At 49.7% G+C, this 24,375-nt stretch overlaps 1 protein-coding gene across 7 annotated transcripts; it reads left to right on the top strand.

The window, feature by feature from the left end:
- The first annotated feature begins 8,793 nt into the window (after positions 1-8,793).
- On the top strand, positions 8,794-24,134 carry LOC125955264 (mucin-2-like). Of its 7 annotated transcripts, XM_049686328.1 has the most exons (26): positions 8,794-9,176; positions 18,098-18,391; positions 18,479-18,532; positions 18,607-18,789; positions 18,886-18,933; positions 19,058-19,228; positions 19,319-19,423; positions 19,499-19,699; positions 19,774-19,881; positions 19,956-20,165; positions 20,242-20,346; positions 20,418-20,603; positions 20,667-20,750; positions 20,817-21,002; positions 21,073-21,177; positions 21,242-21,427; positions 21,491-21,574; positions 21,641-21,826; positions 21,897-22,001; positions 22,066-22,251; positions 22,315-22,398; positions 22,465-22,650; positions 22,721-22,825; positions 22,890-23,078; positions 23,148-23,246; positions 23,313-24,134. In XM_049686328.1, the coding sequence occupies exons 1-26, from the start codon at positions 9,174-9,176 to the stop codon at positions 23,580-23,582; spliced, it is 3,723 nt and encodes a 1,240-aa protein (XP_049542285.1). In that variant the 5' UTR covers positions 8,794-9,173; the 3' UTR covers positions 23,583-24,134. The 7 variants fall into 7 exon arrangements, with proteins under 7 accessions (XP_049542285.1, XP_049542290.1, XP_049542289.1 ...); XM_049686333.1 differs by lacking the exons at positions 22,066-22,251; positions 22,315-22,398; positions 22,465-22,650; positions 22,721-22,825; XM_049686332.1 differs by lacking the exons at positions 21,897-22,001; positions 22,066-22,251; positions 22,315-22,398; positions 22,465-22,650.
- Positions 24,135-24,375: the final 241 nt, after the last annotated feature.

Genomic DNA, 24,375 nt, shown 5'->3' on the forward strand with positions numbered 1-24,375 from the left:
ATTAGAGCATTAGGGTGGGGTTTTGATGTTGGCGTTACCCTCGGTGTTGATGGCCATGTGTTGCCGGTTTAATGCTCCATTCGCCAGACAACTCAAAACGCGATTCTCGGCGGCTTAGGCTGGGTACTGCTCATAAAAAGCTTGTTTTAGCGCAGCCGGTTCGTCGGTTTCGTAGCCACCCAAATGCGCTGGCCCATAAGTCCACAAGAGAGTAATCGTTCGGTGGAAGAATTCGAAAGAATTTTGTTTTCCTCCTTGCCTAACGATTGGGCCAGGTGTTTGGCGCTCGTGGATTTAAGAAGATGAAGCGTACAGCGAGATGTTGAGGAAGTGTCCAGGCTGTTGGGCGGTGATTTTGCAGCACACTCATAAAAGCGCTTAGCTTTATGGGCGATCATTTCTCTCTCTTCCTCTCGGTTGTGAGTGGAATGGATCGCTCCGCTTCAACGGGCAGGGATTTGATTATTGTTAAGCAAATTTGAGTCAGCCAACCTGCTTTAGTGTTGGGGTTGGGACGCGTAGACGATCGAGCAAGCAAATTTACAGTTAGATTATAGAAACTAATGATAGCATTATCTATAAATTATAAGGTATTGCCTACTGTAAATTTGCCCAGGGTTATAAATCTCCTAGCCCAGGGGCTATCTCCTTAGTGGATGATGATGTAAAACACTTACTTGCTTACCTGCCAAGCGCTGCAACCGAGTGGTCTCGAACTTGGCTTCAGAGGATTCTTCTACTGTTAGGGATCGAACGCCGTCGTTCTCCAAATCTTTAGTTTTGCTATTTTGGCGACAATGCCGATATGTAAAACACACTTATCGCAATATTGAGATTTCTCTCGCAAAACGGGGGCTCTTTTCTGCCTTAACCGACTGCAGCAAATGGTCACGCAACTACTGAGGGTTTGCAGTACATGTCTACTAAGATAAATACACACCCCTTTCAAAAATACTCAAAATCACATCACCGCTTACTCGATTGAGACCGGTTTGTTGAAATTTCTGCAGATACCGCATACGTCTGCCGATATTTCACCCGAAGAACGATGTCAACGATAAGACAGCTTCCGTTCGATCAAAAAGTTCAACCAACCAGAAACCATGGCGACCAGAAGCACAATTTATCGCGCCTTGCGATGGTCCTCGCCAGTTTGCCAGAAAACTCGATGACCCACAAAAATGACTCGTTTTGACACGCATACCGACGCAGTCGCGACTCAAACTACCGATATCGCTAAGGTAGCTTCCATTATTAACGACCTACCGCGCTGATCGGGACGGTTCACAAAGCGTCCTTCGCCTGAAGACACACCGCACCGCCACAATGGCACGCTTGTAATTTATCGTCCGGGATCCAAATAGTGCTTGCGATCGCAGATGCGCACACCGAGGACATTCTGCAGAGGCTGGCCTTACCACAAGAAGGAACCCAGTTGACAGTCGCCACAGTCCTTCAGATGTTTTGTGTGGTGAGGATGCATCTTGGCGCCTGGGTTTTCGAAAGTTACCGGACGAAGTGTTGTCTCCCTTGACAGCGACAGAGTTTGGCCCTCGATCGCCCGCCAAACGATGTCCACACAAGTGCTTTCGATAGCCGTCAGTGCCGGATGGTCATTTTTGGGAATTTCAGAATAGCGAATGATTTGGCGACGTCAGAGTGTCCTCGTGGCGGTAATGTGTGGCGTCGAGTGTTTCGAGTGGAGCTCTCGAGGCTCGATCCTTCCATGGCGGCCCCGGGTGTCATCCCATCCGGAATGGGGTACGAATCATCCGGTCCGGACGGTGCCTCAATGTCACGTTTTCGTCTCCTTGGGCTGCGCATCTCACTCACTGTAGTGAGCGGTGACGACTAGCGCTAATCTGATCCCTCCAAACGATAGTGGCGCTTCGGCCTCGCCGATAGCTCCCTTCCTCAGCTCATACCGATCCTCCTACTGACGATGCTTCGTTGGTTCCACATATTTTGACCAGTCTGGGGTCCGCCATGGCGCTCATCTTTCTTCGTCAGAAAATGGGCGCTCCTAAGGTTGCCGGACAAGGGGGAAACTCCCTGGGCCCATCGCAAGGCCAGCCGGTTGATAAATTCAAGTCTTTTAAACTCGTTCGTCCGCTATCGCTGGATGGATTGCGAAACGCAACACACGCTGACTGGCGATCGCTTGCTGATGATGTTGTTGTTGATTGGTGGCTCTTCAGCCACCGATATCGCACACCGGTGTACGGCGACCGTGTTCGACCGGGGGAACTACCGATACACCGCCAGCAGCACCAGCAGCACCGTTTTCAATATTACATTCCCATCGAACGGCGAGGTTCGTCATCTCTCCCCAAAAATTTATAATACCGAAAAGATGGCCACCATCGCACCAGGAGGTCAACAGCCGCTTTGGAGGAAACTACCTGCCTGCCTGACGCTGTATGCTGAGCGCATCGGAAGCGGGCGTCCAATTTTATGGCGACGCGAAAATGTGCGACATTCGCGAAGAGAACCCCGAAACTTGTGGCGACTTTACCGCGAGAGGTCCGAGGTCGACCGAAGCCAAAACACCCGAGACACACCAGTGCAGTATCGTGTAATGCGGAAATCGGACCACTGAACCAGATTGTCAGAAGGGGACAGAATATCCTGGCCGAGATTCGAACCACCGTTGGCGGAACGAAAAGTGTGGCATTTTGCGGAAGAAACCCAAATTCACCGAATCCAATCGGCCGCTTTGTTCGATCAAAAGCTTCTTTTGTGTGATTCGTCACACACTAGGCCACTCGGCACTGCGGAACGTGTGGTGCTTTTGGTGATGATTGGTTTGTGCCTCGAGGGGGCAGTTGTTCGATCACTGATGGATTGAAGACACTGATCGTTGTACATCGTTCATTATCCGTCATTCCACAAGATACACGCAATTACCGCAAGGACGTCAATACACACACGCACACACACGCACGCACACAAGGGTGTCGATAATGAGGTCCGCGAAATGTGTCGGAATCCCTGTCAATGGAGGCTGACGAACGGAGGAACGATCGCCGGAAGCCGGTTTTCTGGAATGTGTCGCCTCAGTTGATTTCCTGGGTTGAGGGTCCCTAGAACGGCTTGATGTATCGTTCAATCGTCGCCCTTAATTCGCTGCGCTGATAACCGCATCCCCATCAATCTGGTTGTTGCTTTAATCCTGATGGATCCTATTACGAGAATGAAGCAAAATCCCGAAAGATCCGCATTGTTTACAGAACCGGACCGACCGGAGATTGATGTGCTTGAGGGATGGAGGGATGGTGCGGTGTGTTTGTGGACGCATTTTTCGGCCACTGCTGTCACCGGGCCACAGAACGAGTTGGCGCTGCTGTTGCTGTCGCTGCTGCTGGAAGCCAAATTATGACAAATGGTGGTCGCGATAACACCCAACCTACCCCCTGTTTTGATCGAGCTACCTCGCCCCGATTAGCATAAGCTTGAAAGGTAATTTATCTTGCTTGACTCTTGGCTCTTGATAGTGGCCCGGTTAAGCCGGCCTGAAGACGATTTGGGCTTCAATCGTCGTCCCATTCCATGTGGATCGCTTCTGTGCGTGCGTGCGTGCGTGCGTGCGTTGTTCCAGGTAAACACCAACCAGTTCCTGATCGTTCATCATTTTTGCACCACTCAGTGTGTGTTAGTGTGGGATGGCGATCCTTTTTTAAGGGTGGATAAGAAACCTACAGGCACCGCAAGGTCGTAAAGGTAAAGGTCAGGGTGACGAAATTTGAGGTTATGACATTCACAAGGGAATGAAGTAAGTAATCGATCGACTCCAGCACCACTAATGATCGAGTATTGTGTGTTCTAACTGCCCCCTTCGGACCGCGTGAAGATCAAGGAGGGCCTGCAGACTTGATTCCATCGCTAGAAAGAGAGAAAGAGAGAAAGAGAAAGAGAGAGAGAGAGAGAGAGAGAGAGAGAGACAGAGATCTGCAGAACCAACTTCGTGCTATTCGCGTATTCGAACTGTTGACGCAAAAAGTTATGAATTTTTGCATTGAAAAAATCGAAACTTGTTTTGAAGATGAGCTACGGCGGGGGCTATAAGAAGTCGAATCGCTGCCTCATTAATTCCATGCGCGTCCGTTCGTCGGACTGTTTGTCTTGATTCGCCGCAAAATCCACCCAACCAGACCAGACCGCGATCCTTATGCTGATGCCATCTTTAATATGCTTATCAGACGATCATCGAAGGTAGAAGCAGAAAGGGCGAGAACGTGGGAGTGAATCAACATCAGCGGCAGCGGTAGCAGCACCAGCAGCTAGTTCAGTGTTCTAGTTCCGTGCTGGTGGCAATGATTGTCAATCGAATCTAGCTCAATGCTAGCCCGTGTACCATTGGTCCCTGACCATCACGGGACGGTTCGATCATCGATCGCCGTACCAGACGGGCATGCGAGATGCTCCTGCTGGTGGCCGCTTCTCAACCGGCCTTGCATTCTTGTCCAACACAACACACAATACCCAGCGCGCGAGTGCGCCGCCGCCGGACGGTGACAATTGCCGTTTTCTATCGCCGCCAACCGTCGGCGCGCCGGAGCTATCATAACCCCGCTGCTCAATCTCGATCACACCCGAAACGTTCGATTCGACGGAGAACTGGTTCTGGTGTCGCTGATTGTCTTCTTCTTCTTTTATTGTTGCTTGCTGCCGGTTCTTCTTCACCATCCAAAACCGGATATGTGGGCCGCGCTCGTAATCAAAATGCGCGACAAAATGCGCGGCCCATCCTCACCGATTATCCAAAATAGCTCGTTCAAGAATAGAAACCGAGAGGTATCGTGCTTGCGGTGTGCCGGTTCTGTGATAGAGCGTCTGGTAGAGGCCAGGTCTGGCGGTGGCCGAAGATCCTTGAAGCATAAATAAAGGCATTTCGGTGAGATTCCATCGTATTTGGTCAATTCTTTGCAAACATTTTCTTTGCTGCTCTTTCTTTCTGTCTCTGTTTCTATTGCTCTCTCTCTCTCTCTCTCTCTCTCTCTCTCTCTTTCTTTCTATCTTTCTCTCGTTTTGTTCTCTCTGCCTCGACACTCAATAAATTTGGGCAGGTTTCAGGTTAATACTGCTGAGCGCAGGTTCCGGATTGACCATCACCTCACAGCATGGCCGACACTGATCGACACTGAGCTGCTAGGACGAGCGCCCAGAGTCAATCTCGTCTCCCGTGGCTACCTCAATGGAGTACCGATCACACTCGCCGTCCACTTTAGTCTTTAATGCGATGATCGTATCATCGAAAATTGCTATTATGTTATCGGACTTGGTTCATTCGAGAGTGCCTGTGTGTATATGTGTTTGTGATAAAGGACGATCTGCGATGCGGCGTCCACCTGCGTGTGCTGCTTGCGCTCGCTTGCGTTCGGTTGAACTTTTCGACACAAAATCGAAGGCAATCGAGGCTCGACCTCTTCAGGCCGGAGCTTCACTTTTTGGGGTTGAATATGCCGTTTTCGTTCGTTCCTCAGCTTGGTCGCGGCAAGACCAGCGAACAGGCCAGCGGGCGGGCAGTTTCGGATGTAGTTATTGTGTCATAAATTATGCCCCGGTCCTGTTACAAGTGCCCCGGCCGGCGGCGACAGCAGCAGAGCGGTGGCAGTAGTCAGTATTTCAAGGGCGCACGTTTCGTTGCTTTGTGGCGGCTGCTTTTGAACATAATTTTCTCCACATTGCAGCGCCCCGGTGTGCATCTTCACAGTGGAGTAAGCTGGAATGGAAAATCTCTTTTTGTACATGTTGAAGGCCGCAGACGGAATGAGGATTCCCTGAGGAACAGCCTCGATGACGTAATTGGTTCTCGATCGCCAATATGCATCACATGTATTGATTATCCATATTTCATGAAAATCCTCTCCAAATGTTCCTAAAACTGTGTAGCAATAGTGGAACTATAAAACTGAATGCAACGGCAAACAGGCCACGGAATGATCGCAACAAATTCTTCAAAACCTTATCGCAGGTTCGTCGCTTGATCGTTCGTTGAGCTCGTTTGCATCTTTCTGTTTTTTTTTTATCTTTTCTCCGTTTCTTTACGCTCGTTTCTACGCTGGTCACAAATTTAGAACAGCTTGAACCTCGAACTCGCCAACCTCGGTTGCGTTGACGGTTGGTTTCTGTTTTTCCTTTTTTTCGAAAACATCGTTAGCCACGCGCTATCGCACCAGCGTATCTCGTCGTTTTCGCGCATATTTTAGACACCTTCTCATTCACGGTTTTCTGGCGTTGGATTAGTCTATTTCTTGCCGGTTGAATACTACGACTCGTGGCTCCATTTTTGGGACGCTTGGAGCCGTTATCAGAGCGGAGGTACGTCCGCTGCGCGTAACGGACGGACGGATGGACGGACGGGCGATCGATCGATCGATGTGTCGCAGGTCAGTCGCGGTCAGAAACAGGTTTGCTTTCGGTCAGGCAATCAGTCGGTCACCTGGACTGGGTCATGAGTTCGTCGAGGCCACCACATATGAGGTTGCATACAGACGCGACGTGCGTGCATCTTCGCGTGGCCGAGGAGGCTTTCACTTTCGTCTTTTCAACATTTCGCGAAATATCAGCAGTATCCGGAGGATTGGCCAGGAGAGCGCCATTTGAAGGATCATTGTCCTTGTTATAATTAGTGACTACAAGCGCCGTTTCGTTCGTTTACGTCCGTGACATTCATGTCGCTGTCGGCACCGCATCGACAGGATGCATCGTGCAGTTTTCGCGCGAAAAGTTGCAAATGGCACGCGGTACACCTGAGGCAATCAATTTTGATGGCATAAAAGGCCATTTTCAAATCCGCCGTACACCGAAAATCCGTTCGTTTGCATCCGTTTGGTGGTAGATGGATGGTAGCAATTTGATGGAGCGATGGAGCTGGAGTTTTGAATTCAGTCAGCCACAATATCATATGTTATGCTTTGAAGCATGAAATGAAAACCTTTTTTTTCAAAATGCACATCATCACTAGCACTAGTATGCATCATCAACATTCACATTGCAGTTTACAATTCAATGGACGACGCTGCCTGACTAACGTGCCTGTTAACAAGTTAATCGTGCTACAATATGAGCAATCTGTGTCGCTATATCAACACCTTTGAATCGTTCTTCTAATGTATTGTTGCACTGCTAGATGCTCATGGTGAATGCAATTGCGGGATGGTACGTGAGTTGCATTACCAAGTAGGAACATCCTGCACGTAGAACCGTCCTATGCGCCACCTGTTTCATAATTTCAAACCAGATTCCTAGCAGCAGGAATGAGCAGTCGACAGCGACGACAGGGGAAGACAAATGGCGAAATCCGTTTATGGGTTGCGTTCGCTGCGGCCAAAATCAATCATCAAAGCATTATGCGACCTCTCAAGGCACGTGGCGCGTCCGCCATTAAAATGTCACAGCAAAGCAACAATAAACTAATTTTTAGCTTCTGCCCCCCTGGGGCGACCCCGACTGACCTCCGGTGACTAGCGTTTAACGATGCGCTCGGCTCATGGGTCACACACACACGCGCGCGGTATGCACCTGCCGGTTGCCACCGGTAAGGAAGGTGCGAAGATCGACTGACCGGTGGCGGCGGTGGTCAACCTGTCAAAGGTGCGATCGGAGCAGAGAGGTCTTTAACGTGACATTGTCCCCGAAGGCTACCGAAGGCTCGTTTTGATCTCTTGCGCGCCAAAAGAAAGGAAGCTGTCTGCCGGGGGGGGATGGTAAGCAAGGGAGCTGAGAGTTCTGGAATTTCCTTTTTGAGAGGACTGTGGAGTGAATGTGAAATATTTTGACAGCGTTTCTTACGATGTTTTTAAATTTACAAAAAAGTAGCAAAGGAATGGAATGGCAAAGGAGTATATTAGTTCGCTATACCGATCTGATCTGGTATTAAATATCGTAGAAAGTCTATAGTTATTGCTGTTTCAAGCAGGAGTCTCTAACTGAATCGTTTCTGAGGTGCAACAATCAGGAGAAATTCGAGAATAAAAAATAGGAGAGTAAAAAAAAAATCACCAATCATGTGAACGAAGAAATAAACCAAAATATTGGTCTTTAACATTCCAGATTTTATGTTACCCATGATGGGACATTTTTCGTAATGCTTATTTGTGAAAGTACAGTAGATCACCTTCAATTTTATAACTTAACGACCATTTACCTTACGCGCGATATCGCTGGTTTCAAGCGTCCAGCATTCAAAATGTAACGATCTTTAGCGAGTGACAGTGGAAGTCGATTCCATATGAAGCTTGTCATTCCATTTAGACAGCTGCGGAACAATCAAGGACTACTAAGATCCTCCTATCTGACACATCAATTCCTTGATCAGCTACCTGAACTGACAGATGCGCTAAGAAGCAAGTAGTAGTAGCGTTCCCTGCATCCGAAGTGTCTTTATTACTTCATCACCATCAAATCACTGCAGATCGATCTCGACCATTAAAAATTAATAAACATATAAACATTAGCAAAACATCATCCTGCCAGTGCCAGCCACATGCGAGCTCGAGGGCATCTCGCCATCAGCGCCAATCGTCAAGTCCCACCACGAGCTCGTGGCCGAGGCCGAACCGACGCAGCATTATCCACACAGCATCCATCCTGTCGAGCGAAGGCGGGCGGGGGGCGGGAGGAAGGCTAGTAGTAGTTCGTGTTCGCGGCGATCGGAGCGAAGAGACACCCCGTTGGACCATCATCGTCGTCGTCGTCGTCGTCGTCGTCGTCACTGTTGTCGCCGGCGCGATCTTCTCGCGTATAAATAAGACTTTGAAATTCGCAGCGCATTTCAGTCCGCGGCGGATTTTGGCGCCTCTTGGTTCTCGTTCTCTTGCGCAGAGCCCTCGCCTCGCGGCTCGCCCGGTGATCTAGCGTGCGTCTGCACGTGCCAGTGTAGCTGTGTGTGTGTGTGTGTGTGTGTGTGTAGTTTGGTGTGGATCAGGGATGCCAGGATAACGCCAGAGTATCCTGAGTGACGATCGTGAATCTAGAACGTGTAGGATTAATGCCAAAACCAAACCAGATCGTGAGTGATCGTGGGTGAACAAAAACAATCCTGCTGGATTATGTGAGATTGTGAATTTGATTGAGCAAATAGAAAAAAAAACCCTCGTGTTCTCACGGTGTGTGTGTGCGGGTGTGTGAATTTAACCAAGAAGCAGCCCAAGTGGCCTATCACTACCAACATGGTAAGTTGTTCTGGGAAGAATATTTTTGGTTAATTTGATCCGCCTTCGAAGTTCCTCCCAGATTTCGTGTACGCAGAACGGAACGTGTGGTCCGGAGTTCCTGATCTTGGGGCGTTTGTAGTTCACGGCACGTCCAGGGACGTGCTAGTGTTAGCAAATGGCCATGTCACACGCACACGCACGGCTGTTGGAGTGGCGGATTTAGATCCGTTTTAGCGACTGGCGGTACCACAACCCGGATTGCTCATAAACCGGCATCAAAATAGACAGAACGCTCGTGCGTTGGCGCCTGTCAGCACCTCGAGAGCCTTTACGGTAGATCCGGATGCGAGACACGCGCCGCGCGACAAAGGGAATGCTGACGACAGGTGATCAAAGTCAGTGACAGCAGCCCACACCTTCCAGGCGCTCCAGTCACCAGTAGCCGCAGCTACCAGTCTCTGTGGTTATGGGGATGTCACAAGGGTTCTTTGGGAGTTGGGGGCTGACTGGCTAGTAGAGATGTCAACCGAACTTAGAATCGCGCGCGCGCGTGTATGTGTGGCGATGGCGATGACGAGAAGATGCCTCTAAGGTGAAACACTGGACGGAGAGACGAAGATAAAAATGCTGGATAAACGATCATGATTTACGCCGGATGCCTTGTATATGCAAATGCCACTAATGTGGAATGCGCAACGAAACATTTGCACCGTACACGGACCCGGGAGTAGCCTTTTACATGGATCCCTAGGCAGCTAAATTCACGTTCGTGATAAACGGAACAAAAAAGCCAGTGGCTAGCATTGGCGAAAATACACATCGAACACAGATTACACCGATTTGGGGACATCATTATTGACGGGTTCTTTCGGTGACTCATAGCAGCGCTTAGTTCGCTGGCCAAGTCCAGTCATAGATCCGCTTCCTTGATGGCAGTTATTTCGGAAGGACATGTTAGATCCACTCAAGGTTGCACGATGCAAAGGAAGCTTCTGCAATATTGGCGTGACTAAGAACTAGTTCCGCTACTAATCTGTGGCTACTAGGATTTCCCACAGTTTGACAGTTCACAATGGTTTAGCCATCCTCGGCTCGAATACTAGGAGTTAGTTTCCTCACACACGGAAGTGAGCTGCAGCTACTAGCTGTATGGTTTTCGTGCTGGCTTTTAGCAGCGTTATGTTTTCCATTCCACGTTACCCTCGGGCCCCGATTACGTATCACCGGCCCTGATGCCGCTGGTGACATTTAATGATCCCATTGTTTAATCAACCGACCGGAGCGGTCAGAGCAAACGAAATGAGATCGGAACGGAGCCGGAGTCGCTAGGCGTACCTAGCGCCTAGGTCAGGTGTCAGAGGGAACGCCGACACCTGATAGCCGCCGTGGAATGCGCGCTGACACTTCCACTGATGAATGGACGCGCAAAACATGGAAACCTCATTACCTTGTTTGTTTTGGAGGCTGCCGGTTTGTGGTGGACTCCGATTCCGATACGCGCCCATACGCGCGTGTGTGTGTGTGTGTGTGTATGTGTGGCCTCTCCCAGGGGCCTCTCAGGCGGTCAGCGGCTGATGGTTCCTGAACCAGATACTGTCCCGTGTTGGTGAGGGGTACACGCCACGGTTTGGCAACGCACCGTCACCGCGTAGTTGCACCGTTTTGGCATGGTTTTCTCATAAATATGGATGATTGATATTTGGTTATGCTAATGCTACACTTTGTCCTCCTCCATGCAACACCCAACGGGGACCAACATTGCGTCAAGTCCAGTCCCAGTGACCCAGAGACAGCTTCCCCCATAAGGGGAGGGGCCGGGGACAAGAGGGACAATCGCAAGAACCGGTGCAGCGCCGATGCAAGCGATGATTTGACGTGGGAGAGATGCCCGTTGCCGTGTTGCATACATGCCCGTTGGGTGGGTCACCGCCTCCCCCTCCTCTACGCTTCGATGCTGATAACGGGGAAGACGGAGGCGTTAGCAGGCGCCATTCGTGCCGAAAAGTCGAATCGAAATGACCCTAAAACAAGATGGCCGCATATGGAACACACACACCTGCCTAGGGTATTCCAGGGGCATCTGTTGCATAATATGTCCCCAGCGCATGCCATCGCGTTGCCGAGAGTGATCACGAGGAGCGAACGACCGCGATCCTATGCTCCTATGCTAATTGAGCTAGACCGTGAATTGATCGAGCGCGAGCGCGCGCGTGTGTGTGTGTGTGTGGATAGGTCAGCGACAAGCGTCGCCGCAGAAGCGGTTAGGCAAGACGGGCCTCGTGTGTGTTTCGATTTCGTTTTCGGCTGGAGGGCGCCTCCTGGACCACCAATTCGGTCACCAAACTGCTCCCTCACCGGCGGCGCTCTCTGCTCGGATGCATCTTCTCGAAAATGACGCGCACGGCGCTTTAAGGTCATCCAAGATCGAGCCATCGTGCGGAGCAGGTTGTTGGAGTGCTGATAGCTATTATCATTTCGGTGTTGCCGCTGGTCGTGTGGTCGTATCGGATGTCTTGTACGATTTATGATATGGCGTGCGGTGCTGGCGGGCTGATGTGAAGAGGGAATTGGACGAGCTGGACGCTAAACGAAGCATCATGCGTTTCCGTGCCAAGAGAAAATCCAAGCTGCAACCATCAACCGTGACATAGTTTTCGCGTTCGCCAAGATCGATCGAGCGGACCGGTGTTTCTGTGTGTGTTAGTGATCCCTGGATTGCTTAAGATGATTTTTGGTTAAAATGAGTTGGTTGTTCCAAATGTTTGTGATCCCAAGGTGTGACTAGGCGCGCATGTGACGCAAAGTCTAATTAAGCCCTTTGATTGATTGTCCTGCTACGAGAGGTTAAGCACCGCTGTTGCCACTACATTCCCACTGTTACCAAATTAATGAAAAATCGCTCTGCCAGCTGCTGTGATGCTTATGAAGTTCATTAACAGGTACAGCTTATCCTCGTGAGTTCCGACATGATGATGTCGCAGCCGCTCGAAAATCCTATTAATCGTGATGGTATTGCTCATAAGAAGTCATCATCAAGAGGATCATCAAGCGCAGGTCATTAAACCATACAGGCTCCTTCTTTATTACCCACTCGTTATCCAGATATCCTCTTGGCTCGTTCGCGATCCAAATGGTTGCTAGAACCTCGGTCGAAGCCGCCCTCGAGCTTACGTCAGGGATTTGTTTGCGGGAAGTCGTTCTAAAGATTCGCGCGACGACGAAGTCGTTGAACTTTTTGCAGTGGCTACTCAGACATTGTTCTCTCTCTCTCTCTCTCTCTCTCTCTCTCTCTCTCTCTCTCTCTCTCTTATCTTCTTTGCAAACAAGGCTTCATCTTTTAATGAGATTTTCGCTTCGCTTTTTTGCTTACTCAAATTCCATCTCGCAAGATAGTGAGTTGTCCCCTTCTCCTCGCTCCCCCGAAAGGAGGTTTACGACACGCGCCACAATTTGTCACAAATTTGATGTCCATCCCCCTCCGGCGGCCGATACGGTACTTTAGACGAGAAAGTATCAAAAAATGAAAATGTGAAAAAAACGGGACATTTGAGTGGCGGTACCTTATGGGGGACACTATCGTTACTACTCAAGGCGAGTTCAGAGTCGAACTTTGGCGGCAATTTTTTCGCAGGCGCTTCTTTTCGTTCTGCGAACGACTGCGTGAGAGTTCGACAAATAGGATGTCCAAACAAATGGTTGCGCATATTTCCATCGAACACATCGCATCGAAGCGGGGAATGTATCAAATTTCGCGTTCCAGAATTATGAAGTTGGAAGGAATGCTGCCCAATAGCACACCAGCTCGGTGACTAACTCAAAGACTAACCACACCCTCAGGACCGTTAAAAAAAAATTAGAGGGATGAATTAATGTGCATACAGCACCGTTAGCCATCAGGCATGGTTTTAGGTGCTCAGGCGGGGGAGGGACCATGACACTGTTATGCAGCCGCAGCCGCTTTTGGGGACACCGATCATTCCCAGCTGATTGCATTGAAGTGGCCACCACTTGGGAGGTTTGCACAGCAGCGCGCACGAGAATGCTGCAGATGACAGTGAGGTCACAGCCAGAGCCAGAGGGCCAGAGGTCGTTGCAAAATTGTGAACCGATTTTGCTCTTTGTACGTCTCGCTAACCGGAGCCCGGGCCACCGGACATGATGGACAGGTGTACGTGCGGTGGCAGTTCGCGAGGTGACAATCATGCGGCTGCGTTGTTGCTGCGTGTAATCGCTGACTAAACGGAGCACCAGAGGCTGTGAGATGGCGATCTAAGAATCTGATTTGTTTTTCTGGAAACAACAACCACTGTTTTCACAGCCAGTTCGCCACCCCCCCTCCGGGCTAATTGTCCTCTGATGTGGGTAATTAAATTAAGATAAGGGCATCTTATTTACGAGCTGTGCCGCGGTCTGCGTGTCTTATGCGTGCGCGAATGGACACGACGGAGAGCGCAGATCGAGGCGCTCGGTAGACGAAGATAATCCTCCTTCGTTCGAAGTTTTTGAGGCAAACGAGCAGAGCCAATCGAAAATTAAACATTTAAATCCCTTTAATGAACTCAAAACAGATGCTAGGACGCTCGGCGCGTAGGACTCGAGAATGTTGATCGATCGAGCGGCTCTCGGATGGAATCTGCCTCGATCGCTAACGACAGATGTCAGCGAAAGGGAAAGGGTACCCCGTACCGGAACGTGTTTGCTTGTCCATTCCATTAGCATCCTCCGCTTCGACCTTCAGTGGCGCATCATCCCAATAGCAAGACGACGACCACCATCACCGTCGAGCATTAACGGAGCGTTAATTCTGTCGCGTTCGATTCTTCGCGTGTTTCTCTCGATTGATCAAATCGATCGCCATCAGCGACAACACATGGTAACCACGTCGAATGGTCGGCCATACCGGCCAGGGGTCAGCAGGCAGAAGGCTTCTATCGAGTTGTGTTTTAATTACTCGCAGGACGGTTACCTCGTTGACGGTGTTTGTGGCTCACATTTCTCGAACGAAGTGAAACCGTAACGAAACGGAACGACTTTGGCCACTTTTCGAGTACAACGTGGAATCGCACACCAAGGTGACATCTGAATTCAATTAAATCCGGGTGTCCGTTTGATGTGTACGAAGTGCTTTGGGAAGCCTTCAACCAAATTCCCAAGGAAGAGCGAGCCAGTTAACGAGCCTGTTAGGAGCAGAACGGGGAATTATCGATCCGTTGCGTTGACCTATGTTGTGATGTAGCAGTAAGCACGACGACAAACAGACGCATCAATTCACAGAAACCGGTAAATTCGATGTGTTCGACGGGGAGTAGAGCAGAGCGAGGGCTACCCTGCGCCCTTCGCTCGAACGGAACCCGGTCGAACCAGTTCAGATTGGATGGAGCGCAAAGGGATGCGGCGGACGCCCTTCCATCCACCCACTCCACAATTGCATAACCGGCCACATCTTTATTGGCCATCCTTCTCACGGAATCGACAGCCGAGCGAAGCTTCATTTCTTTTCTTTCCCTTTTTTCATCGTTGACCACCGCGGGATGCACGACCTTCGACGGCGTTGTCGACGTTGGCGTCGTCGTCGCCGTCGTCGTCTACGGCATGTAAGATGTGGCTCAGAATCGGCGTCGAAAGTTTAGCGCGATTATCCTGCACTTTTACCTCCCGCCGCACAAATTGAGTCACCAAAAATCGCGAACGCCGCGACCACAACGCCACGGTACAGAGAGAATCGTAATTTGAGGTTAACTAATTGGCCGCACATCCTTCGGTAGCCCTTTTCTGGCGCCTCTGGAGGTGAGATTCTTAAGCACGGCGACGCAACGCGTCCTTCATGCGAACAAGAAGATGTCTTGGACATTGGCATTTTGCAGCGGCCACGTTCGTTAGTCTTTTCGGGTTTTTTTTCTCTTCACGTCCACGTATCAAATGGCGCCCAGCCATTTGCTAATGCGGGCTTCTTACGCACGCACGCGTTAATGAGGTAATCATGTGCAGGGATTGTTGTTTTTGTGTGTGTGTGCTTCCGTTTATGTGCACTCTAGTCCATCAACACGTGCCACTGTAATGTCAAAACGAGGGGTTCGTTGCTTGCTGGAGCGTTGTGTTCTTTTATTCGTTTTAACCATTTTTGGCCCCCGAAACCGCCAAAAATATCCGTAAAATCGTGTTTAAACACGGCTAAATTAAAGTTTAAGTTGAACACAGCGCAAACGCTCAGTTTTTGAATTTTTTTTTCCAGAAATACTGCCTTTAAAAATCCCCGCAAAAATTTTAAATTGTTCGACAGTGCGCTGGATAGCGTTAAAGATCTCCAAAATCAGCTTTAAAGTTCTTGAACAACAGTCTGAAGAGTACATGGGTTGTAAAGCCACTTATCGCCGCCGTCGTAGAACCGAAAACCAAAGACAAATAGTAAGCAATGCTGCGGCGTGCGATCCTCCCATTGCGCGGTGCGGTATGATTGTTTGCATAAGCGGCAGCGACAGTGTGAGTACACCGTGGGCACTCGTGTCCAACAAGCACAGGTTCTGACAGGTGCTTGATGACACCTACGACGGTCAAACGTCGTCGTCTCCCGGGGGGTGATTTCGATGCTGGCTTGCGGATCGACCTTTACGCGCTAAACGTTCGGTCGTGGTCGCCGTGGGAATGCTCCAGCGTTGGTCGAGAACAGATCGATCATGCTATGAATGAGGTGGAGGTGGTGACGGTTCGCGACGTACCACCATATGTGTTTACTATTCATAAGTAGTCGATAATCGAAGGCAATTAGTTTGCTGTTGGTTGTGGTGAAGCCACCGTTGCTGCTAATGGTGTCGGTGGAAGGGAACCGTGATTTCGGGATGCGCGTTGCGCGATTATGTTGTTGTACTCCTCGACACCGAAAGCAGGTAGGTTGTGTGCGCACGTTAGCGCTCTCATGCCGATCTCTAGCTACCGGCAGAACTGACAGAACGCGTTAACCTTTCACGGGTTCACGCTGCCGCAGGTCGAAACCGGATCGCACGATCGCCTAGTGTCAACAGGCACTAGGGAGGGTGGGTGGGTATGAAATCAAATTAACGAATAAATAAACGAACTGTTCCCTTAATGTGGTCACAGCATCGGACAAAGAACACATGATAATACCGCTCGTTCGTGGCCGAGGACCGTCACCGAAGTGATCATTATGGTGAAAAATGTGCGGTTAATAGATTCGTAAGATTGGTTTGGCCTCGCTGTGCAATGTGCTGCTACGCGCGTAGGTAGCACAGATCACATATGCTGCCTCCCGTGTGGATTGATTAATTGCATCAACAACTGGGCGCACTCCGTTGAATGCATTCTGCGCTCGGCTAGCAACATAAGTAACGAGACTTTGTTGTTGCCCATCGTTATCAGCGCAGTGTGTATGTAGGTCAACGAGCAAACGCAACGAAGGTTGCGAATAATCGATGAACCAGGTTGCCATCAAATGGTAATCTCACGGTAATCATCACGTACGCGACCAATTGATTCGTGGTGCTAAAAGGGGATGTTTGCGTTCTCCTGGTGCCAGCGCATCCTTTGATAAGTGAACCCCTCTACACTCACTCACACACACACACACACACACACGCGCGCGCTTTGCAACAAAGAAGCGACGAATGCTCCTGAAGGTCATCAATTAAGAATTCTCTCCCTCTCACCGAAGAGATCGTTTACTTCGCTCCATCGCGTAGCGTTCTAGAATGGCGCTGAAAGATGCCTTGTAATTACGGAAGATTTGAATCCATGCCCGTACAGTCGATCATTCCGATTGGCGGCAATATTGCCTTACGCGCCCGCACACCCCGGGACAAATGCGACAAAGACAATTGCCAGGAAGACGGAACACGCTCCCTTCGGTGCGTTGAAAGGGGGCTAGCAAGCGTGAGTCAAGCGCAGTGATCTAGAGATTTGATAAATGCTGATGTGGGCCCCGTTCTGGCAGCCAGCCGGCCAGAAATGTTAACTATTTCACCGTACGATCCACCATGATCATTAGGGTGCCCCCCGCGTGTGTTGTCGTCGTTACTGTCGCCGTTCTCCAGGAGCACGCCGGGTTACACAATCGATCAATCGATGTGCCGCGTATGAAGGGGGAGGGTTTCGTTTGACCCAACGAGCGCATCATATGTGCATCTGCCGCACACACACACACACTCCCACCACCTGCAGTTGAAATTGAAAGTATCGCTCGATTCGATGCCGACTCGACGAAGAGTGATTCGCATCGCTAACCAACCAACTGAGCGGAGACCTTGAGCAAATTAATTTCATTCCAGAAATGGCAGGGGAAGAACGTAGAACACGCGCCAATGTGCCGATGCACCGGCGGTGCGTGTGTATCGAGGATTCCCCCTTTTTTTTACCTTTTGATGACAAATCCGATACTGACGGGCAGCAGTAGCAGTTACTTCTCTCGTTAAGGCGCAAGCTCACGCCGACGATCGTAAATTAGACGCCAAGTTTGTTGGACAGGACGAGCGCCAGCGAGAAGCCTTCGCCGTCGGACCTTGACAGACCTTGACGCCTAACCTTTGAGGCCGGCAGGCAGACCGGATCGGTGACCATTACTACTATTGCCACAACTAGCTCGCAACTGCGTGCACCGAAACGGGATGAGGGAGGGCCAAGCCATATGGCCATCTTCCTTATCGATATTATGAGCCTTGTCGGCGTTACTCGTTGACAAATGGCTTCACTACTGACCGACCCGGGGACAGAGAGGTCTGACGAGAGGTCATCCTTCTACCACTTCTGTGCTGTGCGTGTGTGTGTGTGTGTGTTGAGCACGTGCGTCATAGAAGATCAGCATCACGAGTTTGACCCCGTGGCTACCGAATGGTTGTTGACACGGAGCAACCTACGATCGCCACAAATAACGCGCAGTAATTGCTTGATCCCCTGATATTCATCTCTTTTCTCATCCACTTTACGTACAGAGGAGCAGCTCAGCATTCGCGTTGCTCGGTGTACTTGTTGCGTTCGGCACGGCGTCGGCGGACATATCGACGATACTGAGAGGTGGCTATACCGGTGGTAATAACATCCTCCAGGAGGATGGCTATCACTACGACAAACCGAAGGTCCCGTTCGAGGAACCACCGCGCAAGTGTGCGGTGACGGCCCAGAATCCGGACGGCAGCTGTGGTTACGATTATCCGAAACCGGACCAATCGTTCACGCTACCGAACGAGTATCTACCACCGACCACCACGACGCGCCGAACTACGACGGTAAGATGAGATGAAGTGCGCGATGAGCAGAACGCAAGGTTTTCGTTATCTAATACAACGTTCAATCTCGATGTGCATTCGCTGTAGACCACACGTCCAACAACGACGACGACGACGACGACAAGACGTCCTACGACAACGGTAAGTATCACTTCATTGCCGGTGGTTTCCAGATGAGGTGCAGTCGATCTGTAACTTAGTTCGGTGTTCCATAGACAACACGTCGTACGACGACGACGACCAGGCCAACGACGACGACGCGCAGAATTGTGACGACCACTAAGTGTCCCCTGTCGGCCCAGAACCCTGATGGAAGCTGTGGATACGATTATCCGAAACCAGATCAAAGCTTCACCATTCCGAACCGAGTTTCGACTACCACTCCAAGGCCAACGACGGTAGGTGTTAACTGTTCTCACTATTTTGTGTTTGTTTTGATGAAGTTCGCTAACCGAAAATTTATGTTATCCTAATTCTGTTTAAACAAAACTTAGACAACGCCCCGAAGGACGACGACCACGACTCCGAGGCCAACCACAACGGTAAGCAATCGATATTTCATTCTAATCTGCTCCCTCCCCTCGGTGGCGATTCGTCTAAATTCGGTTCAGATTCACATTAAGTATGTATCTATGAACCCTTGTATGTGACGCCTCCGACTTGCAGACGACTCGTCGAACAACGCCGTTCACAACGACGAGAACAACGCCGCGCATCGTAACGACGACCGAGAAGAAGTGTGCCGCATCGGCACAAAATCCGGACGGAAGCTGTGGCTATGATTATCCGAAACCGGACCAATCGTTCACCCTGCCGAACCGTGTGCCGACCACAACGGTATGGATCGTAGGCCTAAGGGTTGCCCGCATTACAACGTGCGTGAGAGGATTGATTGGATTTGATTTACATTTCATTTGCATAATTTAGACAACGCGGCGAACAACGACGACCACGCGCAGGACAACACCGCCTCAAGAGTATCTACCACCGACCACTACCACCAGGCGAACGACGACGCGCCCCACAACGACGGTGAGTGATTGGAGGATTATAATTCGGCTAATGGTGGAACATTTTTCAACGAAATTTGGTGTTTTGTTTGAGTAGACTACAAGGCGCACGACGACTACCACTAGGCCAACGACGACGACAACCAGGCGCACGACGACGCCGAGAATCGTAACGACTACCAAGTGTCCGCCATCGGCTCAGAATCCTGATGGAAGCTGTGGATATGATTACCCGAAACCAGATCAGTCCTTTACGCTCCCGAGCCGTGTCTCAACAACAACTACTCGTCCAACGACGGTAGGATTAGAATAGATCAAGGATATTCGAGAGATAATTTCACCACCATCTTATTAACAATTGATTCATTGTAGACTACTCGCCGGACGACCACGACAAGAAGAACAACTCCGTCACAAGAATATTTGCCTCCAACGACAACTACCAGAAGAACAACCACCACAACACGACCTACTACAACGGTGGGTTCTAGCGTTGCTATATACTTTTTCTTCCCTAACTTACAATCGGTTTCATTCGATTGTGTGGTGTGTAGACTACGAGACGCACAACAACTACAACTAGACCAACGACGACCACTACCAGAAGGACAACAACTCCACGGATAGTGACCACCACCAAGTGTGCGCCATCGGAGCAAAACCCTGACGGAAGCTGTGGATATGATTATCCGAAACCAGATCAATCGTTCACACTACCTAACCGAGTGTCAACGACCACGACAACGCGTAGACCTACGACAACGGTAAGTGAAGACCTTACGTAATATAATACTAGAAATTAAACGAGCTGAATGTCTTTAATATTTCCGGTTTTTATAGACGCGTCGTACAACAACCACGACTCCCAGGACTACGCCGGCTCAGGAATATCTTCCTCCAACAACAACTACCCGTCGTACCACTACGACCACACGCCCTCCTACGGTTGGTAGCGGTTACCAGGCGGACTAGGCTTATATTAAACGTGTAATGTTTACTCTTTTCGATTTCTATAGACCACTCGAAGGACGACAACTACCACACGTCCAACGACGCGCATAACTCCACGTATCGTAACGACGACAAAGTGTCCTCCTTCAGCTCAGAATCCAGATGGAAGCTGTGGATATGACTACCCAAAACCGGACCAGTCCTTTACACTACCGAACCGTGTGTCCACCACCACTACAAGGCCTACTACAGTATGTCGTTTGTTACGTTGGATAAAAAGCATCTAGTATTCATTTATGTGTTCTATATTTCAGACAACACGTCGTACCACTACCACTACAAGACCGACGACTACTACCACGCGTCGTACCACGACAACTACACGTCCTACTACGACGGTAATTTGAACATCACCTTCTTTTGCATTACAATTTCAATTGAATATGTGTAACACTTATTTGTAGACTACTCGGAGAACTACTACAACAACGCGTCCAACAACGCGCACCACTCCGCGTATCGTAACGACGACCAAGTGTCCGCCATCGGCTCAGAATCCTGATGGAAGCTGTGGATATGACTATCCGAAACCAGATCAGTCCTTTACGCTTCCGAACAGAGTGTCTACCACTACTCCACGGACTACTACGGTTAGTGTACAGGCGAGTGTTTCTAGCGATTTAGAAAATGCATTAATTTTTGTATTCAATCCCGATACAGACTACACGCCGAACGACAACCACCACGCGCAGGACAACACCTTCTCAAGAGTATCTACCACCAACCACGACCACGCGTCGGACAACAACGAGACCCACGACCACGGTATGCTTGGGTATTAACTCATATTTTAATGGAAGCGTTCACTTATGCATAATTCCTATTTTAGACTACCCGTCGAACCACCACGACCACTCGGCCAACCACACGCACTACCCAGCGCATCATAACCACAACGAAGTGTCCTATTTCGGCTCAGAATCCAGATGGAAGCTGTGGATATGATTACCCGAAACCGGATCAATCCTTCACGCTACCCAACCGTGTGTCCACCACCACTACAAGGCCTACTACAGTATGTCGTTTGTTGCGTTGGATAAAAAGCATCTAGTATTCACTTGTGTGCTCTATATTTCAGACAACACGTCGTACCACTACCACTACAAGACCGACGACTACTACCACGCGTCGTACCACGACAACTACACGTCCTACTACGACGGTAATTTGAACATCACCTTCTTTTGCATTACAATTTCAATTGAATATGTGTAACACTTATTTGTAGACTACTCGGAGAACTACTACAACAACGCGTCCAACAACGCGCACCACTCCGCGTATCGTAACGACGACCAAGTGTCCGCCATCGGCCCAGAATCCGGATGGAAGCTGTGGATATGACTACCCGAAACCAGATCAGTCCTTTACGCTTCCGAACAGAGTGTCTACCACTACTCCACGGACTACTACGGTTAGTGCACAGGCGAGTGTTTCTAGCGATTTAGAAAATGCATTAATTTTTGTATTCAATCCCGATACAGACTACACGCCGAACGACAACCACCACGCGCAGGACAACACCTTCTCAAGAGTATCTACCACCAACCACGACCACGCGTCGGACAACAACGAGACCCACGACCACGGTATGCTTGGGTATTAACTCATATTTTAATGGAAGCGTTCACTTATGCATAATTCCTATTTTAGACTACCCGTCGAACCACCACGACCACTCGGCCAACCACACGCACTACCCAGCGCATCATAACCACCACGAAGTGTCCAATTTTGGCTCAGAATCCAGATGGAAGCTGTGGATATGACTACCCGAAACCGGATCAGTCCTTTACACTACCGAACCGTGTGTCAACCACTACTACAAGGCCTACTACAGTATGTCGTTTGTTGCGTTGGATAAAAAGCATCTAGTACTCATTTATGTGTTCTATATTTCAGACAACACGTCGTACCACTACCACTACAAGACCGACGACTACTACCACGCGTCGTACCACGACAACTACACGTCCTACTACGACGGTAATTTGAACATCACCTTCTTTTGCATTACAATTTCAATTGAATATGTGTAACACTTATTTGTAGACTACTCGGAGAACTACTACAACAACGCGTCCAACAACGCGCACCACTCCGCGTATCGTAACGACGACCAAGTGTCCGCCATCGGCCCAGAATCCTGATGGAAGCTGTGGATATGACTACCCGAAACCAGATCAGTCCTTTACGCTTCCGAACAGAGTGTCTACCACTACTCCACGGACTACTACGGTTAGTGCACAGGCGAGTGTTTCTAGCGATTTAGAAAATGCATTAATTTTTGTATTCAATCCCGATACAGACTACACGCCGAACGACAACCACCACGCGCAGGACAACACCTTCTCAAGAGTATCTACCACCAACCACGACCACGCGTCGGACAACAACGAGACCCACGACCACGGTATGCTTGGGTATTAACTCATATTTTAATGGAAGCGTTCACTTATGCATAATTCCTATTTTAGACTACCCGTCGAACCACCACGACCACTCGGCCAACCACACGCACTACCCAGCGCATCATAACCACCACGAAGTGTCCAATTTTGGCTCAGAATCCAGATGGAAGCTGTGGATATGACTACCCGAAACCGGATCAATCCTTTACGCTTCCGAACCGAGTTTCAACAACTACTACTCGACGTCCGACAACTGTAAGTATCGCCTTTGAGGACTCCTTGAGGACCAGAACTTAATGTGATTTCAATTATTCCTCCTGGAAGACCACACCTCGTCCTACGACTACTACCACGCGGACGACCACACGTCGGACGACACCACCGCAGGAGTATCTGCCGCCAGTGACGACAACAACCACAAGGGTAAATAGGATCTGCATTCATTGTGAGACCCCCTTCTCACCGACGGAATTTATATTCCATCCACAGCGTACCACCCCGAGACCGACGACAACAACGCCCCGGCCAACAACCACCACCCGTCGTCCAACGACGACGACAACGGAGAAGGGTTGTAACGGAGCGGAGCTGAACCCTGACGGCAGCTGTGGCTACGATTATCCGAAGCCACCGAATCCACTCACACTGCCACCAAAGACAACGACAACTGTGCGGACGACTCCTGCTCCCGAGTACCTACCACCGGAGGAATCGACCGGCTACTCGTACCCAAAACCTGCCATACCGTTTAACTTCTAGAAGCACTCAATACCAATTCCCTCATCGATTCTCCCCAAGAGTCACTGCCCACCCTCTACCATACTCACTCCAGTAACAAAGAGCTCCCAGTAGTAGGTTAGTTTAGTTAGGATCTATCTATCTACTTTCTATATCTTTCTCTCTCTATTAATCTTATTCTCATCCAACATCTCATCTACTGCACCTTGTATGTCCTGAAAAAGGAACTCAAATACTCATGAAATCAAATGGTTCGAAGTAGAATAAGAACTCTCGATTGACAAGATGGTCGACACTCCAGTCCGACACCGAGGTCGACACTCCAGTAGGGAGTCCAGTGATGGCAGGGTATAAAGTCAACCATCAGATTACAAGCGATTAAAGACAGCCATTAGTCTCAGGCTCAGATGATCGTACGCTGCGTTGTGTTCGTTCGATTGTATGCAGAAGTCCCAGTCGCTACGGCTCGGGAGAGATTGAGTCACGGTACTGCGTGTGTGACTTCATTGACAAAAACGTTGTGAATAGTCTATAGTAGGTGTAAGAGTATGTTTTTGAATAAATAGACGAAGAACATGACTCCCTGATGTCTCGCACCAAATGCGCAAATCCGAAATGTTTACAAGATTAAAGAAAGGAAAGAAAACAAAACAGATCCAGCTCTAGGGTGATGATGTAAGACGTGAACGCCAGTCCGACCACTGCCCTACCGTGTGGCTCATTGATATTCTGAGCTGCGAACGTCGCCAATCGGCCGGCACAGGCGCGACCTACATGATGATTTCAAAGCCCAACGAAAGTGCAAGTCGGCGAG

The sequence above is a fragment of the Anopheles darlingi genome, chromosome 3, assembly GCF_943734745.1.
Source record: "Anopheles darlingi chromosome 3, idAnoDarlMG_H_01, whole genome shotgun sequence".
Taxonomy (NCBI): domain Eukaryota; kingdom Metazoa; phylum Arthropoda; class Insecta; order Diptera; family Culicidae; genus Anopheles; species Anopheles darlingi.